The sequence below is a fragment of the Hylobates moloch genome, unplaced genomic scaffold, assembly GCF_009828535.3.
Source record: "Hylobates moloch isolate HMO894 unplaced genomic scaffold, HMol_V3 SCAFFOLD_2, whole genome shotgun sequence".
NCBI classification, from domain to species: domain Eukaryota; kingdom Metazoa; phylum Chordata; class Mammalia; order Primates; family Hylobatidae; genus Hylobates; species Hylobates moloch.
Window position 1 is genome coordinate 5,769,020 of NW_026652277.1, and position 16,005 is coordinate 5,785,024.

The window sequence follows — 16,005 nt, forward strand, 5'->3', positions numbered from 1 at the left end:
TAATGTTTTTGAGGTTCATCTAAATGGCAGCATGGATCAATACTTCATCCCTTCCTGTGGCTAATACTCACTGGCAGGGACATACCATGATTTGCTTATAAATTCTATTTTTTTTTGGAGAGAAGAGTCCCTCTGTCACTCAGGATAGAGTGCAGTGGCACCATCTTGGCTCACTGCAACCTCTGCCTCCCAGGTTCAAAGGATTCTCATGCCTCAGCCTCCCATGTAGCTGGGATTACAGATGCACGCCACTACGCCCAGCTAATGTTTTGTATTTTTAGTAGAGACAGTGGAGGCAAAGTTTCACCACGTTGGCCAGGCTGGTCTCCAACTCCTGGCCTCAAGTGATCTGCCCACCTTGGCATCCCAAAGTGCTGGGATTACAGGTGTGAGCCACCACGCCCGGCCTTTATCCATCCATTTGTTGTTGGGTATTTGGGTGTTTCTACCTCTTGGTGAGTATGAATAATGCTGTTATAAACAGTCGTGTACAAGTTTGTGTTTAGACACATGTTTTTGTCTTTCTTGGGTGTGTACCTAGGAATAGAATTGCTGGGTTATAGGACAAATTTATGTTTAGCTTTTTGAGGAACTGCCAAAACAGACTCTGTTTTGCACAGTGGCTGCACCTTTTGACATTCCTACCAGCCATTTGTGAGCATTCCTATTCTTTTTCTTAAGGTCATTTTAATGTGTATGAAGTAGTATCTCATTGTGGTTTTGCTTTGCATTTCTGAAATGACCAGTGATGTTGATGTGCTTGTTGGCCATTTGACAGGACCTTTGTATGTTATTTAAAACTATTAAAAACTATAGAGGATACCAGGCTGGGTGCCGTGGCTCACGCCTATAATCCCACCACTTTGGGAGGCTGAGGTGGGAGGATCATTTGAGGTGAGGAGTTCGAGACCAGCCTGGCCAACATGGTGAAACCCCATCTCTACTAAAAATACAAAAATTAGCTGGGCTTGGTGGTAGGTGCCTGTAGTCCCAGCTACTTGGGAGGCTGAGGCAGGAGAATCACTTGAACCCGGCAGGCAGAAGCTGCTGTGAGCCGAGATTGCACACTGCACTCCAGCCTGGGCAACAGAGCAACACTCCATCTCAAAAAAAAACAAAAAAGAAGCAAAAAAAAAAACCACCAAAAAACTATAAAGGTTTTTGGTTATGTAGATTATAGCTAGCAATATTTATCATATTTATAATAAAAACCAAGACTTTTTAAAAAATATCATTTATTCTTTTATAAACAATAGCAATAAATTGATTATATGTTAACAGCAGAGTGATGACATCATCACGTATCACATAGCTTCTGGAAAATTCCACCATACACTTTTGAGAGAAGGAGAGAGAAATGGTCAATAACATCTTAGTATTATCATGGAAAAGTTTTGATCTTACAGACCCCTCAACACCCAAAAGGAGTAATCAATTCTACTCAAGTAAGATTTAAATATATCTATATTTTTTCTGGTCTGAGATTCTTTTCAACTTTACTCAGAAAACATATACCTGAAGGGGGAGGGGGAGGGTGCACAGATGAGTCTGTATGTGGTTGGTCACAGAAAAGACAGAAAATAGTTGTTTAATCTGAATCTGGACCCTGCTGAAAACTGCCGTTATTTTTCATAACACTCTCCTGCCCCTTCAGAAATGAAAACTGGCTGATAGTTTCCCAAATGAATAACTTTCATTAATCTTAATCATGTGATGTTGTTGAGTTAGAATGTTGACTCAACTGATTCGTGAGGGGACATCTTGCACCAGATATGGAACCAGGACTTCCACCGAAATCTTAGCTCTGGAAGTTGACTTTTGTCGTGGGACTTGAGAGTGTGTGGGCCTGCAGAGCAATAACACAGTGGTTCTCAAAGTGTGTTCCTTGGAATAGTAGCAGCAGCAACAGCACCTGGGAATTGTTAGACACACAAAATGTTTGGCTCTATTCCAGACCAACAACTCAGAGACTCTGGAGATGGGCCCAGAGAACTGGTTTAACAACGCCTCCAGGTGATTCTAATACGCTGAACTTTTTGGTAATGTTCAAGGACTGCTGGTATGCTCTTCTTTTCTTTTTTTCCTTAAAGATAGGGTCTTGCTCTGTTGCCCAGGCTGGAGTGCAGTGGTGCCATGATGACTGACTGCAGCCTTGAACTCCTGGGCTCAAGCAATCCTCCTGCCTCAGCCTCCTCAGTGGCTAGGACTACAGGCGTATGCCACCACATCCAGCCAATTTTTAATTTTTTGCAGGGATAGGTCTTGCTATGCTGCCCAGGCTGGTCTCAAACTCCTGGCCTCAAGAGATGCTCCCGCCTTGGTCTCCTAGGGAGCTGGGGTTACAGGCCTGAGCCACCATGCCAGGCCTGATATGCTCTTTTCCGCGGTTACGTTCTGCCAGTGTGACCTCCATCCCTTCTCCCTCTTCACTTCCTTCTTTCTTTCCTTCCTTCCATAAACATTGAATGTATGGATCCCTTTTTGGTGTTTTTAGACACTTCTCAGGAAATGTACGCAGTGATTTGCACAGTGTGTCCACCTGTAAACATCAAATTAGTGCAGGCCACATTCAGGGGATCATTCATAGCAATCCCAAAGAAATTAACTCCTAAAGAGGCCAATTAGTAATGCACAGGTAAAACCTTGGTAAGTATGACTCTCTGCCTCATTCATCCTTCTGTTCCTGACAGTGCCTCATGGGTTTGGCTGCCCCGTTTTGAAGTTACCCAAAGATTATTCTGCCAGGGCCTCTGTTTTTTAGAAATCCAAGACTGAAAGCTCAGTAGAAGGGGGTTAGCTTAGAGGACTGAGCCAAGGGTAAAATGATTTCTGGGTAGCAGCCCAGAGTTCTTGAAGGATGTTCATTAGGCAACGTGAATGGGAGAATCAGCAGTCAGAAGCGGCTGAGAAGGGAACCACGCGGACGATGTCCAGTTGTATAGGGTAGAGTGTGTGTGTTGTGTATTTACATTAGTGCTAGGGCTTTCCTTGGGATTCCCGAACTGGGAAGTTGGAATGAGATGAATGTAAACCTACTTTTCTTCATACTACATATAGGGTGGAGAGAGTTCCATACCATTCATGCTTTAATGAACACATATACATGAAAATAAGATGGAGAGTTCTAGTGGTTTTGACCTTCCTCTTCAATGGCGAAATTGCTATTTAGAAGTGGGTAGTGCTCGCTCTCTGATGGGACTGAGCTGGCGTAGAGACAAGGTTGCCACTGCCCTGTGTCCTGTGATGTGGCTTCAGAGCTTCCAAAACCCAGGCAAGCACAAGGCATGTCTCCTGGGCGAGCACTTAGCACCTTTGATTTCGCTTGGGCTTCATGACTTCTGTTGTCTGTTCTCGGCTTCTTACCAAGAAGTTCTTGTTCTTTTGGTTTTCTAGATTGTTCTTCTACTCTTCTTCCTGTAGTGGTGTAACAAAGTCATGGTCATATGTGTAACATGGCACCAAAAAAATGTGGTCCCCACTCTAAACCCAGTGCGTGCGCCACCATGCCTGGCTAATTTTTGTATTTTTAGTAGAGGTGGGGTTTCGCTATGTTGGCCAGGCTGGTCTCGAACTCCTGACCTTGTGATCTGCCCGCCTCGGCCTTCCAAAGTGCTGGGATTACAGGTGTGAGCCACTGTGCCTGGCCTAAGTTTTTATATAGCAGACAATAGCTGTGGAACAGGAATAACAAACAGCAGCTAACTGTGCTAAATGATTTGCACGCTGTCAAGCATTTAGTTTCTAGCCAGCACTGTGCTATAGAACTTTCTGAGATGATGGAAATCTTTTGTAGTTGTGCTGTCCAATAACACAGACACCTGTGGCTAGGGAACGCTTGAAATGTGGCTAGTGCAACCGAGGAACTGAATTTTTAATTGTATTTAATTTATTTGAGTTTAAAGACACTTAAGCATCCACAGGTGGCTAGTGGCTACTGTATTGGACAATACGGTCTTAGCCTTTTCCCAGTCCTTATTTGGCTCATGTGAATTTCTAACTAATCCCTACTTTGCACAGAGTTCCCATAGCACAAGACTGCAAGCAGAGGTGTGCTGGCGATGTTTAACAAGCAGCTCTCTGATGACAGCTGCCTATCTTCCCTGGTGTAAATCCTCCCTCCACACCCGGCTTCCAGCTGGCAGTGTGACATCACTGATCACACGGTTGGGAAGAGATGCACAGTAGCCACTGTCAAACAGTATTTCCCCCATGCAGACACAATAGATGTAAACCACCCAGGGAACAAAGACAACAGTAAAATGTAGCAAATAATTAGGAAGTGATCAGTTGTAAGTAATTCTTGCCTTTGTTTTTAATATATTTATTGAACTGTAAATTTAAATACTTTAATTTTGTTTTTTTTGAGACAGCGTCTCAATCTGTCACCCAGGCTGAAGTGCAGTGGCATGATCACAGCTCACTGCAATCTTGAACTCCTGGACTCAAGGGATTCTCCCACCTCGCCCTTACCAGTAGCTGGGACTACAGGTATGTGCCACCATGACTAGCTAATTTTAAAATGTTTTTGTAGAGACAAGGTCTCGCTTTGTTGCCCAGGCTGGTCTCAAGCAAGCCTCTCACCTTAGTCTCCCAAAGTGCAGGAATTACAGACAGGAGCTACTGCCCCCAGCCTAAATACTTTAATTTTCCATAATGGCTAGGCTTAAAAACCAGTTTGCAGAAGTCCTGAAAATTTAACCACTGGCTCTCACAAGCCACTGTGAGCCTTCTGTAGCACATCACGGGCTCCTGGTCATTGCCCAAAACAAACAAAAAATATTTCCCCAAACAAAACTCTCTTTGGCTGGGCTACGGTGATCTTTGGGTAATTCAAATGCAGCATTTCTGTTGCCACAAGAGGGCACCATGAGTTGATACCAGATTCTAGGAAGGATTTTGGACAAACTGACTAGAGGGGTCATTTCTATGTATGTTTGAGTCTCCCCAAAGATTGTAATTCTGGGAGACCTTGTGGGAACTCACATAGGTTCACACAGTTATTTGTTTCACAACATAAACACTGAACCATTCCTACTTCCAAGTAGCTTTGTCCTCTGGGCCCGAAGACTTTTGGTCTTCAAACTAACAATGAAAAAAATCCTTGCGAGGTGTTAAGGCTTGTCAAGTGTTCAGCCTGAGGAAGGAGAGGATGCAAGTACTGAGTACACCTACAACATGTCAGCCACGTCACATCCTTCCCCTCCTGGAAGCCTAAAATGACACCTTAGGAATCAGCTAACCCCTTAGAGAAACTGGTAGACTGTTGGTTATATGAATCATTCCTGCTACAATACCCCTGGGGGGCTTATCATTCGCACTGCAGTAATTTATACTTTTTAATTCCCATGATGAAAATTAGAAGTATGTTATGGACCTGATGACCCATATAAGAAGGGAAGAGATATTTTATTTTTCTCTCTGGCTGGGCTAAGCACTTCGGTTTTGGGGGAGTGGATCTGTATTTTCTCAGGGTCTTACTGTGGAGTTTGTATTAGGGTTGGCCAGAGTGTATGCTGGCAGGGGTCAGGGAGGCCCTGGGTAATCAAGAGAGAGACAGAGTGAGTTTCTAGAGTTTACTTTTGCTTTTTCTTTCTTTTCTTTTTTCTTTCTTTCTTTCTTTTTTTTTTTTTTAAACAGAGTCTTGCTGTGTCACCCAGGGTGGAGTGCAGTGGTACGATCTCAGCTCACTGCAGCCTCTGCCTCCTGGGTTCAAGTGATTCTCCTGCATCAGCCTCCCAAGTAGCTGGGATTACAGGTGTGCACCACAACACCTAGCTAATTTTTGTATTTTTAGTAGAGACGGGGTTTCTTCATGTTGGCCAGGCTGGTCTCGAACTCCTGACCTCAAGTGATCCGCCTGCCTCGGCCTCCCAAAGTGCTGGGATTACAAGCATGAGTCTGGCCAGCTTCCCTGATTCTTAATGCTGTTAGCCTAGTGCGGTGATCCTCAGAGTCTGCTCCCTGGAACCGCAGCATCAGTAGCACCTGGGAACCTGACAGAAATGCAGATTCCCAGACCTAAGCAAGACGACTGCATCAGAGACTCCACAGGTGGGACCCAGCAATCTGTGCTTGAACAAGCCCTCCAGATGATTCTTTCAACAAATGTTTTTAAGTTGACACATAATAGTTATACATATTTATGAGGTATGTAGGGATGCTTTGATACCTACAATGTACAGTGATGAGATCCTGGTATTTAGCATATCCATCATCTCAAACATTTATCATTTCTTTCTGTTCCTACAGATGATTCTGGTGCTAGTTCAAGTTTGAAAACCAATGGCCTGGTGTAGGGTTGTCAAACCTGGATGCATATGTATTAGATACATCTGAGGGGCTTTAAAACGTCCGACTATCCCAGACATAAAAGGCCACATGATTCCATTTACACGAAATGTCCAGAATAGGCAAATCCATAGAGACAGGACATAGAGTGGTGGTTTCCCGGGGCTGGGGAGAATGGGGAACTTGGCAGTGTGGGGCTTCTCTTGGGAACGATGGAAGCGTTCTGGAATCTGTGGGGATGGCTATACAAGATTGCAAACATACTAAATACCACTTACTGTGGTTTGAATAGATCCCCAGAGCTCAGGTGTTGGAAACTTAATCCCTAATCCAGCAAGGTTGACAGGTGAGATCTTGAAGAGGTGATCAGGTCATGAGGGCTCTGCCTCATGAATGGATTAATGGTGTTATTGCAGGAGTGGGTTTGTGATAAAAGCTGAGTTCAGCCCCTCCTGCTCTCTCTCTCGCTCTCTTGCCCTTCCGTCTTCTGCCACAGGATGACGTAGCGCAAAGGCCCTTGACACGTGAGGGCCCCTCGACCTCAGACTTCCCAGCCTCCAGAACGGTAAGAAATAAATCTCTGTTCTTTATAAGTTACCCAGTCTCAGGCATCCTGTTACAGTAGCACAAAATGGGCTAAGACACCACTGAACTGTATACTTTATGACAGTTAAATGATGAATTTTATCTCAATTAAAAATAGGTACTGATGTCTTGGGCTCACCCCCAGAGATTCTGATTGGAGCCCAAGCGTTGATATCTTTTACCTTTTTTTTTTTTTTTGAGACAGAGTTTCACACTTGTTGTCCAGGCTGGAGTACAGTGGCGCGATCTCGGCTCACTGCAACCTCTGCCTCCTGGATTCAAGTGATTCTCCTGTCTCAGCCTCGCAAGTAGCTGGGATTACAGGTGCCCGCCACCATGCCTGGCTAATTTTTGTATTTTTTAGTAGAGACAGGGTTTCACCATGTTGTCCAGGCTCGTCCTGGGCTCCTGACCTCAGGTAACCACCTGCCTTGGCCTCCCAACGTGCTGGGATTATAGGCGTGAGACACCACACCTGGCCTATCTTTTAACTTTTTAAATTATTATGCTGGTTTGGCTGAACAATCTACATAAGCTACAAAAATATTTCTTATTGCAATAAATTTGTTCTTCTATTGTTGCAAATGAAGATTCCCCCCAAAGTCAAAGTGGGTCACAATGGTTTTGGTGACAGGATTTCCCTCTTGTAAACCTCTTTTAAAAGATGTCACAGCTGTGAATAACACCGAGCCACAGGAGAAGCACAGCCCTTTGGACTGCCTTCGTTTTCCTGTGGCATTTACTCGTATCTTGCCACTCACTGGTATTTTAGAAGACTCTCTCCTGGATGTTCTAAGATACATCCAGGGTTGAAAATCTGAGTTAATGCAAAAAGACCACACATGGGTTACATTCCTGGTCAAGGGGATGCCGGTGTGAGCTTCTGTGGACGGGAGGGTGGGGAGCACAGGATAGGCAAAGCTCAGCATAGATGCTGCCCTGGGTCCTCTATAGGTAGGGGCTGGGTGAGAAAATCATGGGCTCTAGATTCAAGTCGCAGTGCTGGCCTCTGCTGTGTCATCTTCTTCAAGCTGTTGCCTCTCTCTAGTCCCAGCTATTCCAAAGGTTTCTGAGAAGGTAGATTTCAATAATGTTTATAAAACAAGCATCAAGCCTGGTGGATAGTGGGTACTCAATGAATGTGAGGCTCCTTTGCCTTCCCGTTTCCCTGGTGCTTTAATTTTTTTTTTTTTTTTTGAGACAAAGTCTTGCTCTGTCGCCCAGCTGGAATGCAGTGGTGAGATTTCTGTTCACTGCAACCTCCGCCTTCCAGGTTCAAGTAATCTTCCTGCCTCAGCCTCCCGAGTAGCTGGGATTACAGGCGCCTGCCACGATGCCCAACTGATTTTTTGTATTTTTAGTAGAGATGGGGTTTTGCCATGTTGGCCAGGCTTGTCTCAAACTCCTGACCTCAGGTGATCCACTCAGCCTTGGCCTCCCAAAGTGTTGTGATTACCAGCGTGAGCCACTGCACCCGGCGGTGCTTTCATTCTTTTTGACTGACTCTTTCCGAGGCATGGATTGGCCTCTCCCTTTGCCACTCCCTGAACTGCAGGTGATTAGAGAGAGCATGGAGGGGGTGTGGGGGGCAGGGTGGGGCTGGGTGCAGGACTTTGATCTGACCATGTGCTACCTTGGTGATGCCACACTTACTGTCTCCGCTGCCAGGTGAGCCCACTCAGGAGGAGGACGCTGATCAGCAGGAAAACACAGCCGGCCACTGTCAATAGAGAGAGGGAGTTCAGCAAAGGGCCCTGGGCTTGGCATGGGGGCAGCAGCAGCTAGGGCCACAGGGCAGGCTGAGGACATCCCCAAAGAGCAAGACGGAGGCTGCAGCCTCTCTTCCCCATCTCAGGAGGCAGGTCCCTCCCCATGGGATTTCCTAGGAGTCCTGAGGAACAGGGCGGGGAGGACAGGGTGAGGGTGGAGGGAGCTTCCCCTCAGGCGGCACCCTTCTCTCACACAAGCCCCTCAGAAAGGCTCAGAGGCAAGGCCTCATTTGAGGACACCAAGAGCGCCTGGTAAAAGAAATGTTGAAATATGAAGATGATGAGAAGCACATTAATGTCTCCTGAAAGGGTTCAGGTTTTCCAGACGCTGCTCTGCTGAGGTTCTGGAGGCTGACATTTATTTACTTTCCAGGCAGATGCAGACTCAAGAGTCTGTTTTTCCCTCCTACCAGGAAACCATGGCAGTGTTTCTGGAAGCCTGTCCTCTCTGCCTGGCTATGTGGCTCTTTCCTCCCACTCTTGACCCCTGGCAGAGGCCTGGGGTACAGCCCTTCCAGATCAGCTTGAGAGAAGCTGATAGGGCTGACTTGAGACTTCGCTCACAGCATCCTGTAACTGGTTCATGGGATTCTGAGTTATGTCGGTATCTGGATTAGTCTTTCACTCACACATTTTGCAGTGTAAGGAAGGGGTCCTTTCAGTCAACCAACCAACCTACCAATCAACTAACAAACTAACCAACCTACTAACCTACCAACCAACTAACCAACCAACCAATCTACCAATCTATCTACCAACCAACTCACCAATCAACCAACCAGCTAACCAACCAAACTACCAACAAAACTACCAACCAACCTACCAGTCTACCACCCTAACAACCAACCTACCAACCAACCAACCTATCAACTTACCAACCAACCCACCAACCAACCTATCAACTTACCAACCAACCCACCAACCAACCTATCAACTTACCAACCAACCAACCTATCAGCTTACCAACCAACCTACCAACCAACTAACCAACTAACCCACGAAACTACCAACCAACTAACCAACCAACCTGTCAATCTACCAACCTACCAACCAATCAACTAACCTACCAACATACAAACTAACCTGCCAACCAAGCAACCAACCAACTAACCAACTAACCTCCCAACCTACAAACCAACTTGCCAATCAACTAACCAACCTACCTATCAACCTACCAACCAACTAACCAACCTACCAGCCAACCAGCTAACCAACCTACTAAGCAGTCAACCTGTCCATATCTCAGCCTGGTGTACATTTTGTCCACAAAGCCAGTGCCCCACTCACCTGCTACCTGGTACTCTGTTGTAAATATGAACGTCTCCATGGTTGCAGCCACTTCTGTCTGTATTTGAAAATCTGTGAAAAAGAGATAGACACTCCTGCTACCATGACTTTAGGACAGCACGAGGCTAAAGGAAGTCAGGGCGTCTCTGTGAATGAAAACCTCAGAGGCTGGTGGGAGACACGTGGTGGTGGTGAGGGCAGGTGTTCCATCTCTGCCTGGGGACCGTGCTTGGTCCTGGTCCTGGGTTCCCTCTTTCTGACACTTGCTTTGGGGCCTGTAGGTCACTGAGGCCCTGCCCCTGCTCAGAGGGAGAGGAGGCTGCTGTGGGCTTCTCCCCTACAGGTCACCTCCGCCTATCTCCCTGAGCCTGGCTCCTGGCCACCCCTGCCCTTTTGGACTAGGCCTCTGTGGTCCAGCGTTTGTCTTCTCCCGCACCTGTTGTTGTGACGAGGCAGGAAGTCTCACTCTCAGGACGGCCTTCGGGGCTTGCCTGAGGCTTCTCTTCACCTGGGGGAAAGAGTGAGTGATGCTGGTGGAGCTAAAGACAGGAGTCAGGGCCTCACTCCCACCCCGCCTGCCCCAGGCAGCCGGCCCCAGATACGCCCGAGGAGGCAGGAATCCTGGTGTGGGCACTTCTCCGGGGATGCCACCCCACATGGTTCCACACCAGGGGCACTGGGAAGAGGTGAAGTGGTCTCAGCAGAGCAGACGAGGCTGAATTCTAACTCTGACCCTGGCTGTCCCCAAAACTCTGAGCAATGCTTTCTCCCCAGCCTCCCTCCTCAGTCCTTTCCATCTGTGACTTGGAAACAGGTCATGATAATACCAATGCCATTGAACCATTGGATGGAGCAGAGATGCACTAAGGGACAGCTGCTTCTGTGCCAGGCTCTCCACTCCTCCTGAGGGGTCGGCAACCCTGGCTCTGCCCTGCCTCTCACCCTCTTCCAAGGAAGCAGCAGGCATTCCCTGGCTGTCAGGGTGGCCCAGGGAGGCAGCTAAGGGAACAAAACAGCCTCCCTAGGGAACCCAAGAGAAGGACATGGAGTATAAGAAGTGCAGTGAGCAAGAAAACCAGGAATACTTGTGGTTGAATGTAAGTCACTTTTTTTTTTTTTCTTTGAGACGGAGTCTTGCTGTTGCCCACGCTGGAGTGCAGTGGTGCGATCTCAGCTCACTGCAACTCCACCTCCTGGGTTCAAGTGAGTCTCCTGCCTCAGACTCCCAAGTAACTGGGATTACAGGCACCCACCACCACGCCCAGATAATTTTTGTATTTTTAATAGAGACGGGGTTTCACCATGTTGGCCAGGCTGGTCTTGAACTCCTGACCTAAAGTGATCTGCCCGCCTTGGCTTCCCAGAGTGCTGGGATTACAAGCGTGAGCCACCATGCCCAGCCTGCATGTAAGTCACTTTTGATTATCGCGATACTAATAAGATTTCAGAAGGAAGACAGCAGGAGACCTCGACCTCGGTGGGCTGAGTGTTTGCGTGTGTGTGTGTGTGTGTGTGTGTGTGTGTGTGTGTGCGCGCATGTGCACTGAGTAAGTCCCGACTCTGCACATTTTATGTTTATTTTTACAAGCTCAGCTGGGGAATGGCACAAGGGGAAGGAGCAGGCTGACCGCGGAGCGCTGTTCAGATCGTGCATTTACACGATCACCAGTAAGAGGAAAAATGTGTGAGTGGGAAACTGGACTTTCTCTTGGAGCCAGAGGAGGCCTTCGTGGCTTAGAGAAGTAGTGGACTTAGGACCAACTATGAGGCAGCATCTAGGGTGCTTAGGAGAGATCTTTCCTTCTCTTCTGTCTCCAACCTTTCTCCCCACTCAGGGCACAGGGGGACCTTCATTGAAGGAGCCTTTAGAGTCCGTCTGGTCTATTTAAATTTTTTTTTTTTTTCAGAATGAGAAAAAATGGAAGCCCAGGGAGATCAAGGGGCTTGTCCGAGGACACACAGCAGGAGAGGTCAGGGATTCTACCCTGGTCAGCCTGATGGAGGAAAGCAATGTTGTGGACCCCAGAAGGCAGCCACCCTACCTGGAAACTGACTGGTCTCCGTTTCACCTGTGCATATGAGCTGGGGCTGGGTCCACCTTGTCTTCCCATGGGTCATTTTGCAGACGCTCTCAGCAGGACCTCTGTGTAGAGCCCTGTATCCCTGGATGCACTGGTAGTAAACCGTCTGCCCCACCACGAAATGATAAATTCTCTCTGTGGCTTCATTTTCCCATGGTGGAGGTTCCCTGCAGTGACCTGGAAGATGGAAAGAACACTCTGAAGGTAAGTTGGGTACAGCACTGCGAGCGAGTCCAGGTTGCCTCTTGCTAGGGACTGGACCTTGGTTCTCACTCTTTTGACTGCTTGCTCATCCTTTCATTCAACCAATATACGTTGGGAATGTCTGAGCGTGGGGAAGTTTGCTAGGCCCTGCAGGAAGGCATGAAGACCCTGTCACTCCTGCAAGGGGAGGACAGTGGATTGCGTAATAAAGGCATGTGAAGGATAGCAGACATTGGCAATGGGAACACAGAGGAATGAGCGATTCATTCTGGTTGGTGCTGCCCCGAGAGAGGAACGCCACAGCTGCCTCTTGGAAGACAGTGCAGGGGTTGACAGTGGACAGGAGTGGGTGGGGCAGTCTCAGCTGAGACACAAGGGCAGGCTCAAGCCTATTTGGGCCAATGGAGCATGAAGACCATCTTGGATTTCTGCTGGACAAGTGAGGAAGCACATTCTTGGGTGCAGCGGGGGGCATCTTGGGATGATGGCGGAAGGACTGAGGACAACACCAAAGCCAGGAGGAGGGACGGGCTGAGGGAACCTCAGAGAAATGGAGCACCATCTCTGATCAAGCCGCATCTGAAGGTTGACACATGTGCGCCCTTTCAAGATGTCTCAAAATTTCCCATCCCCAGAACTTTCCACTCACCCAACTACATCCCAGGCCTGACTGACCTGTGGCCTGAGACCATGTCTTGTTCTGATTAAATCTCCTAATTCCCCACCCACAGCCCCCAACCTGGACCTACGGAATTGTATGTGCCCTCTAACCCCAGCCTGTGAAACTGCACACGCGCTCTGAACTTCCAGACTCCCCCCAACCCTGCATACCCAACAGAGCCTCTGCCCCAGCAGGAAGCTGGGTGGCCCTGTCCCAGGCTGGCTTCTGCCATGTGGCACCTTGAACATCACGACTGAACTTGTGTTTTGGTCTCAGGATAAAAGGTTGTTTGACAGCCAATACAATTCATAACTGTCTGAACATGTTTGAATTGGGTTTGCTTCTTTCCAATGAAAACACCCAAACTGAGACAATCTTAGAAACATCCCTCAGGCAGAGCCAGCCTTCGAGAAAGGACAACAAGCATTGGCCTCTCTGAAGCCTTCCAATAGCTGTGCAGGGTGATATGGGGGAAGTAGAACAAAACAAACAAATGTGCTTGGAAACACCATTCCAGGACAAAGTCGGAGGGGGAAGAAGTAAGAACATCGTGTTGCGACTGTGCTCCTAGATTAGTCTGTTTTAAAAAATAAAATAATGGAAGCTGTAAGTAAATTCAAACTCTTTTAAAATAAGTAATCAGCAGAAAGTTTCCTCATCTAATCTGGGAGACCTGAGGTCTGATTCCAGCCATACTACGTGAGCTTAGCCAAATCTTTTTATCTTTTCTGCATCTCAGTTTCTTCAGTAAATTGAAGTAACCTTTCCTGGTCCTGACTGATTGTATTACCAGGCTCAAATGGGATGGTATCTGATACAGTTCTTTGTAAGGTTGTAAAATCAGCAAAGGGCTCTGAAGTCTCCTAAGGTTAGCCTGACCTTGGAAAGCTCAATTCTTCCTAGCAGGTTCTGTTTTTCTTTTTTCTTTTTTGTTTTGTTTTTTGAAGGGGGACAGAGTCTTCCTCTGTCACCCAGGCTGGAGTGCAGTGGTGTGATCTCTGCTCACTTCAACCTCTGCCTCCTGATTTCAAGCAATTCTCGTGCCTTGGCCTCCTGAGTAGCTGGGACTACAGGCGCCCACCACCATGCCCGGCTAAATTTTTGTATAATTGTAGAGACAGGGTTTCACCATGGTGGCCAGGCTGGTCTCGAACTCCTGACCTCAAGTGATCTGCCCACGTCAGACTCCCACAGTGTTGGGATTACAGGTGTGAGTCACTGCGCCCAGCCCATTTTCTTGACACCATGGGAAAGCTAAGGGCAGACAAGGGACAGCCACAGTGCCCACTCATGCACAGACTGCTGGCCGGGACGCATGTGTCTGGAGCTTTTGAGACAAGTGTGGCATGCACATTTTACAACCTTGCCCTGGAAGAAATACCGGGAAGCAAATAATTGTTTTGCTGCGCGTTGTCTTGTGTTTAAGGGGAAGACGCAGAGCGTTTCCTTGAGGGCAGGGATTGTTGTCACACTCTTGTTTGTGTCTTCTATCAGCAGGGCCTGGCACACAGACCCAACAGACGCTTTTAAGTTGAGTTGAATTTGGGTTGAATTCTATTTGGCCAGTTACCAAACCAGGGAGTAAGCCCAGACCTGGATTGGCTGCTGTCAGATTGGCTTGTCGCTGAGCAGACAGCCTTTGAGCAACTCTGCACTAGTTCTTGTCTGCAATGATGTCTTGGGTGGAGGGAGCCACATGCATGTGTTTATAGAAGGCAGGGCAGACTTTCTTCCTTTGGGTACACATCATCGGCCTGCAAGAGAAGGGTATCCTCGCAGGAGTTAGCTGGAGGACAGATTCATCTCTCACCTGGAAGGCTCGCTTGGTCCACCGGCTGCATTGGACTTTGCATTTCTGTGGTTTTTCTTTCTTTCTGTTCTTCAGGTTGAGGTGTCACTTGTTTCGTTGTGTTCCGAGCGGCTAGAAAATATAGATGGAATGATGCAGATAATTTCACAAATGCTTCACAAAAAACACTGTTCATGTATTCATTCACTTGAGAAGCACACCTGTCCAGTGCCCACGATGCATCTGGCGGTGTCTGGCTGCTGAGCTTACAAATACGAAACCACAGCATGCCCTCCCAGCACCGGCCTCTGGGTATTCAAGTGCACATGGCAATGCCCACGACGTGTTTTTGAGCGTGTGGATGCATGTCTGTGTATGTCATGTATGTTATGTGTGTATGTGTGTGTATCTCACCAAAAGGGACTCCTTGCTTGCTATCAATTGTCTCTGCGTTGTTTGACAGCATCAGGAGTCGTCTCACTCCACAATGCAATGATCCTTTGCTCCCTAAGGCCGTTCAGAATGCTTAAAGTTAGAGACACCATCTTAACACAATGACAAGGAAACTTCTAGAACAGCCCTCTCTATTGTGAAGAGTTTGGCAAAGGAGTTGAGTCTGAGTGCCTCAATGAGGAGGGTGATCAGAATTCTAGCTCAGGATAAAAGAGGGCGTCTAGGTCAGTTGTGGTGGCTCACACCTATAATTCCAGCACTTTGGGAGGCTGAAGCAAGAGGATTGCTTAAGCCCAGGAGTTTAAGACCAGCCTGGCCAACATGGTGAAACCCCATCTTTGCTAAAAATAAAAAAAATTAGCCAGACAGACATGGTGGTGCACACCTGTAGTCCCAGCTACTCGGGCAGCTGAGGCATGAGAATCACTTGAACCTAGGAGGTGGAGGTTGCAGTGAGCTGAGATTGCACCACTGCACTCCAGCCTGGGCGACAGAGACTGTCTCAAAAATAAAAATAAAATTGTATGGCTGGGCACGGTGACTCATGCCTGTAATCCCAGCACTTTGGGAGGCTGAGGCGGGCAGATTACTCGAGGTCAGGAGTTCAAGACCAGCCTGGCCAACACGGTGAAACCCCATCTCTATTAAAAATGTAAAAATTAGCCAGGCATGGTGGAGGGTGCCTGTAATCCCAGCTACTCAGGAGTCTGAGGCAGGAGAATCACTTGAAGCTGGGAGGCGGAAGTTGCAGTAAGCCGAGATCGCGTGCCATTGCACTCCAGCCTAGGCAACGGAGTGAGACTCTGTCTCAAAAAAAAAAAAAAAAAAAAAATTGTGTTTAGCAAATGACTATTTCAGGAACCACTAAAATTAGTTATCCTGTACACT

General features: G+C 47.5%; 1 protein-coding gene and 1 non-coding gene across 3 annotated transcripts in view; both read right to left on the reverse strand.

Annotated features, from left to right (window-relative positions):
* Window positions 1-1,218: 1,218 nt before the first annotated feature.
* IL2RA (interleukin 2 receptor subunit alpha) overlaps window positions 1,219-16,005 on the reverse strand; it is a 51,878-nt gene continuing 37,091 nt past the window's right edge. Inside the window, exons 3-8 of one of the 2 annotated variants that reach the window (XM_032150720.2) lie at window positions 14,686-14,796; window positions 11,972-12,187; window positions 10,366-10,437; window positions 9,930-10,001; window positions 8,527-8,593; window positions 1,219-3,414 (exon numbers count right to left, since the gene is read on the reverse strand). In XM_032150720.2, the coding sequence (XP_032006611.1) occupies window positions 3,390-3,414; window positions 8,527-8,593; window positions 9,930-10,001; window positions 10,366-10,437; window positions 11,972-12,187; window positions 14,686-14,796 (563 nt within the window). In that variant the 3' untranslated portion in view covers window positions 1,219-3,389. The remainder of the gene's footprint in view (window positions 3,415-8,526; window positions 8,594-9,929; window positions 10,002-10,365; window positions 10,438-11,971; window positions 12,188-14,685; window positions 14,797-16,005) is intronic. The other variant, XM_058431318.1, reaches the window with a different exon arrangement.
* Window positions 7,536-7,676, reverse strand: LOC116477684 (small nucleolar RNA SNORA14). The gene has a single exon (XR_004250589.1). It is a non-coding gene; the product is annotated as a small nucleolar RNA SNORA14 (small nucleolar RNA).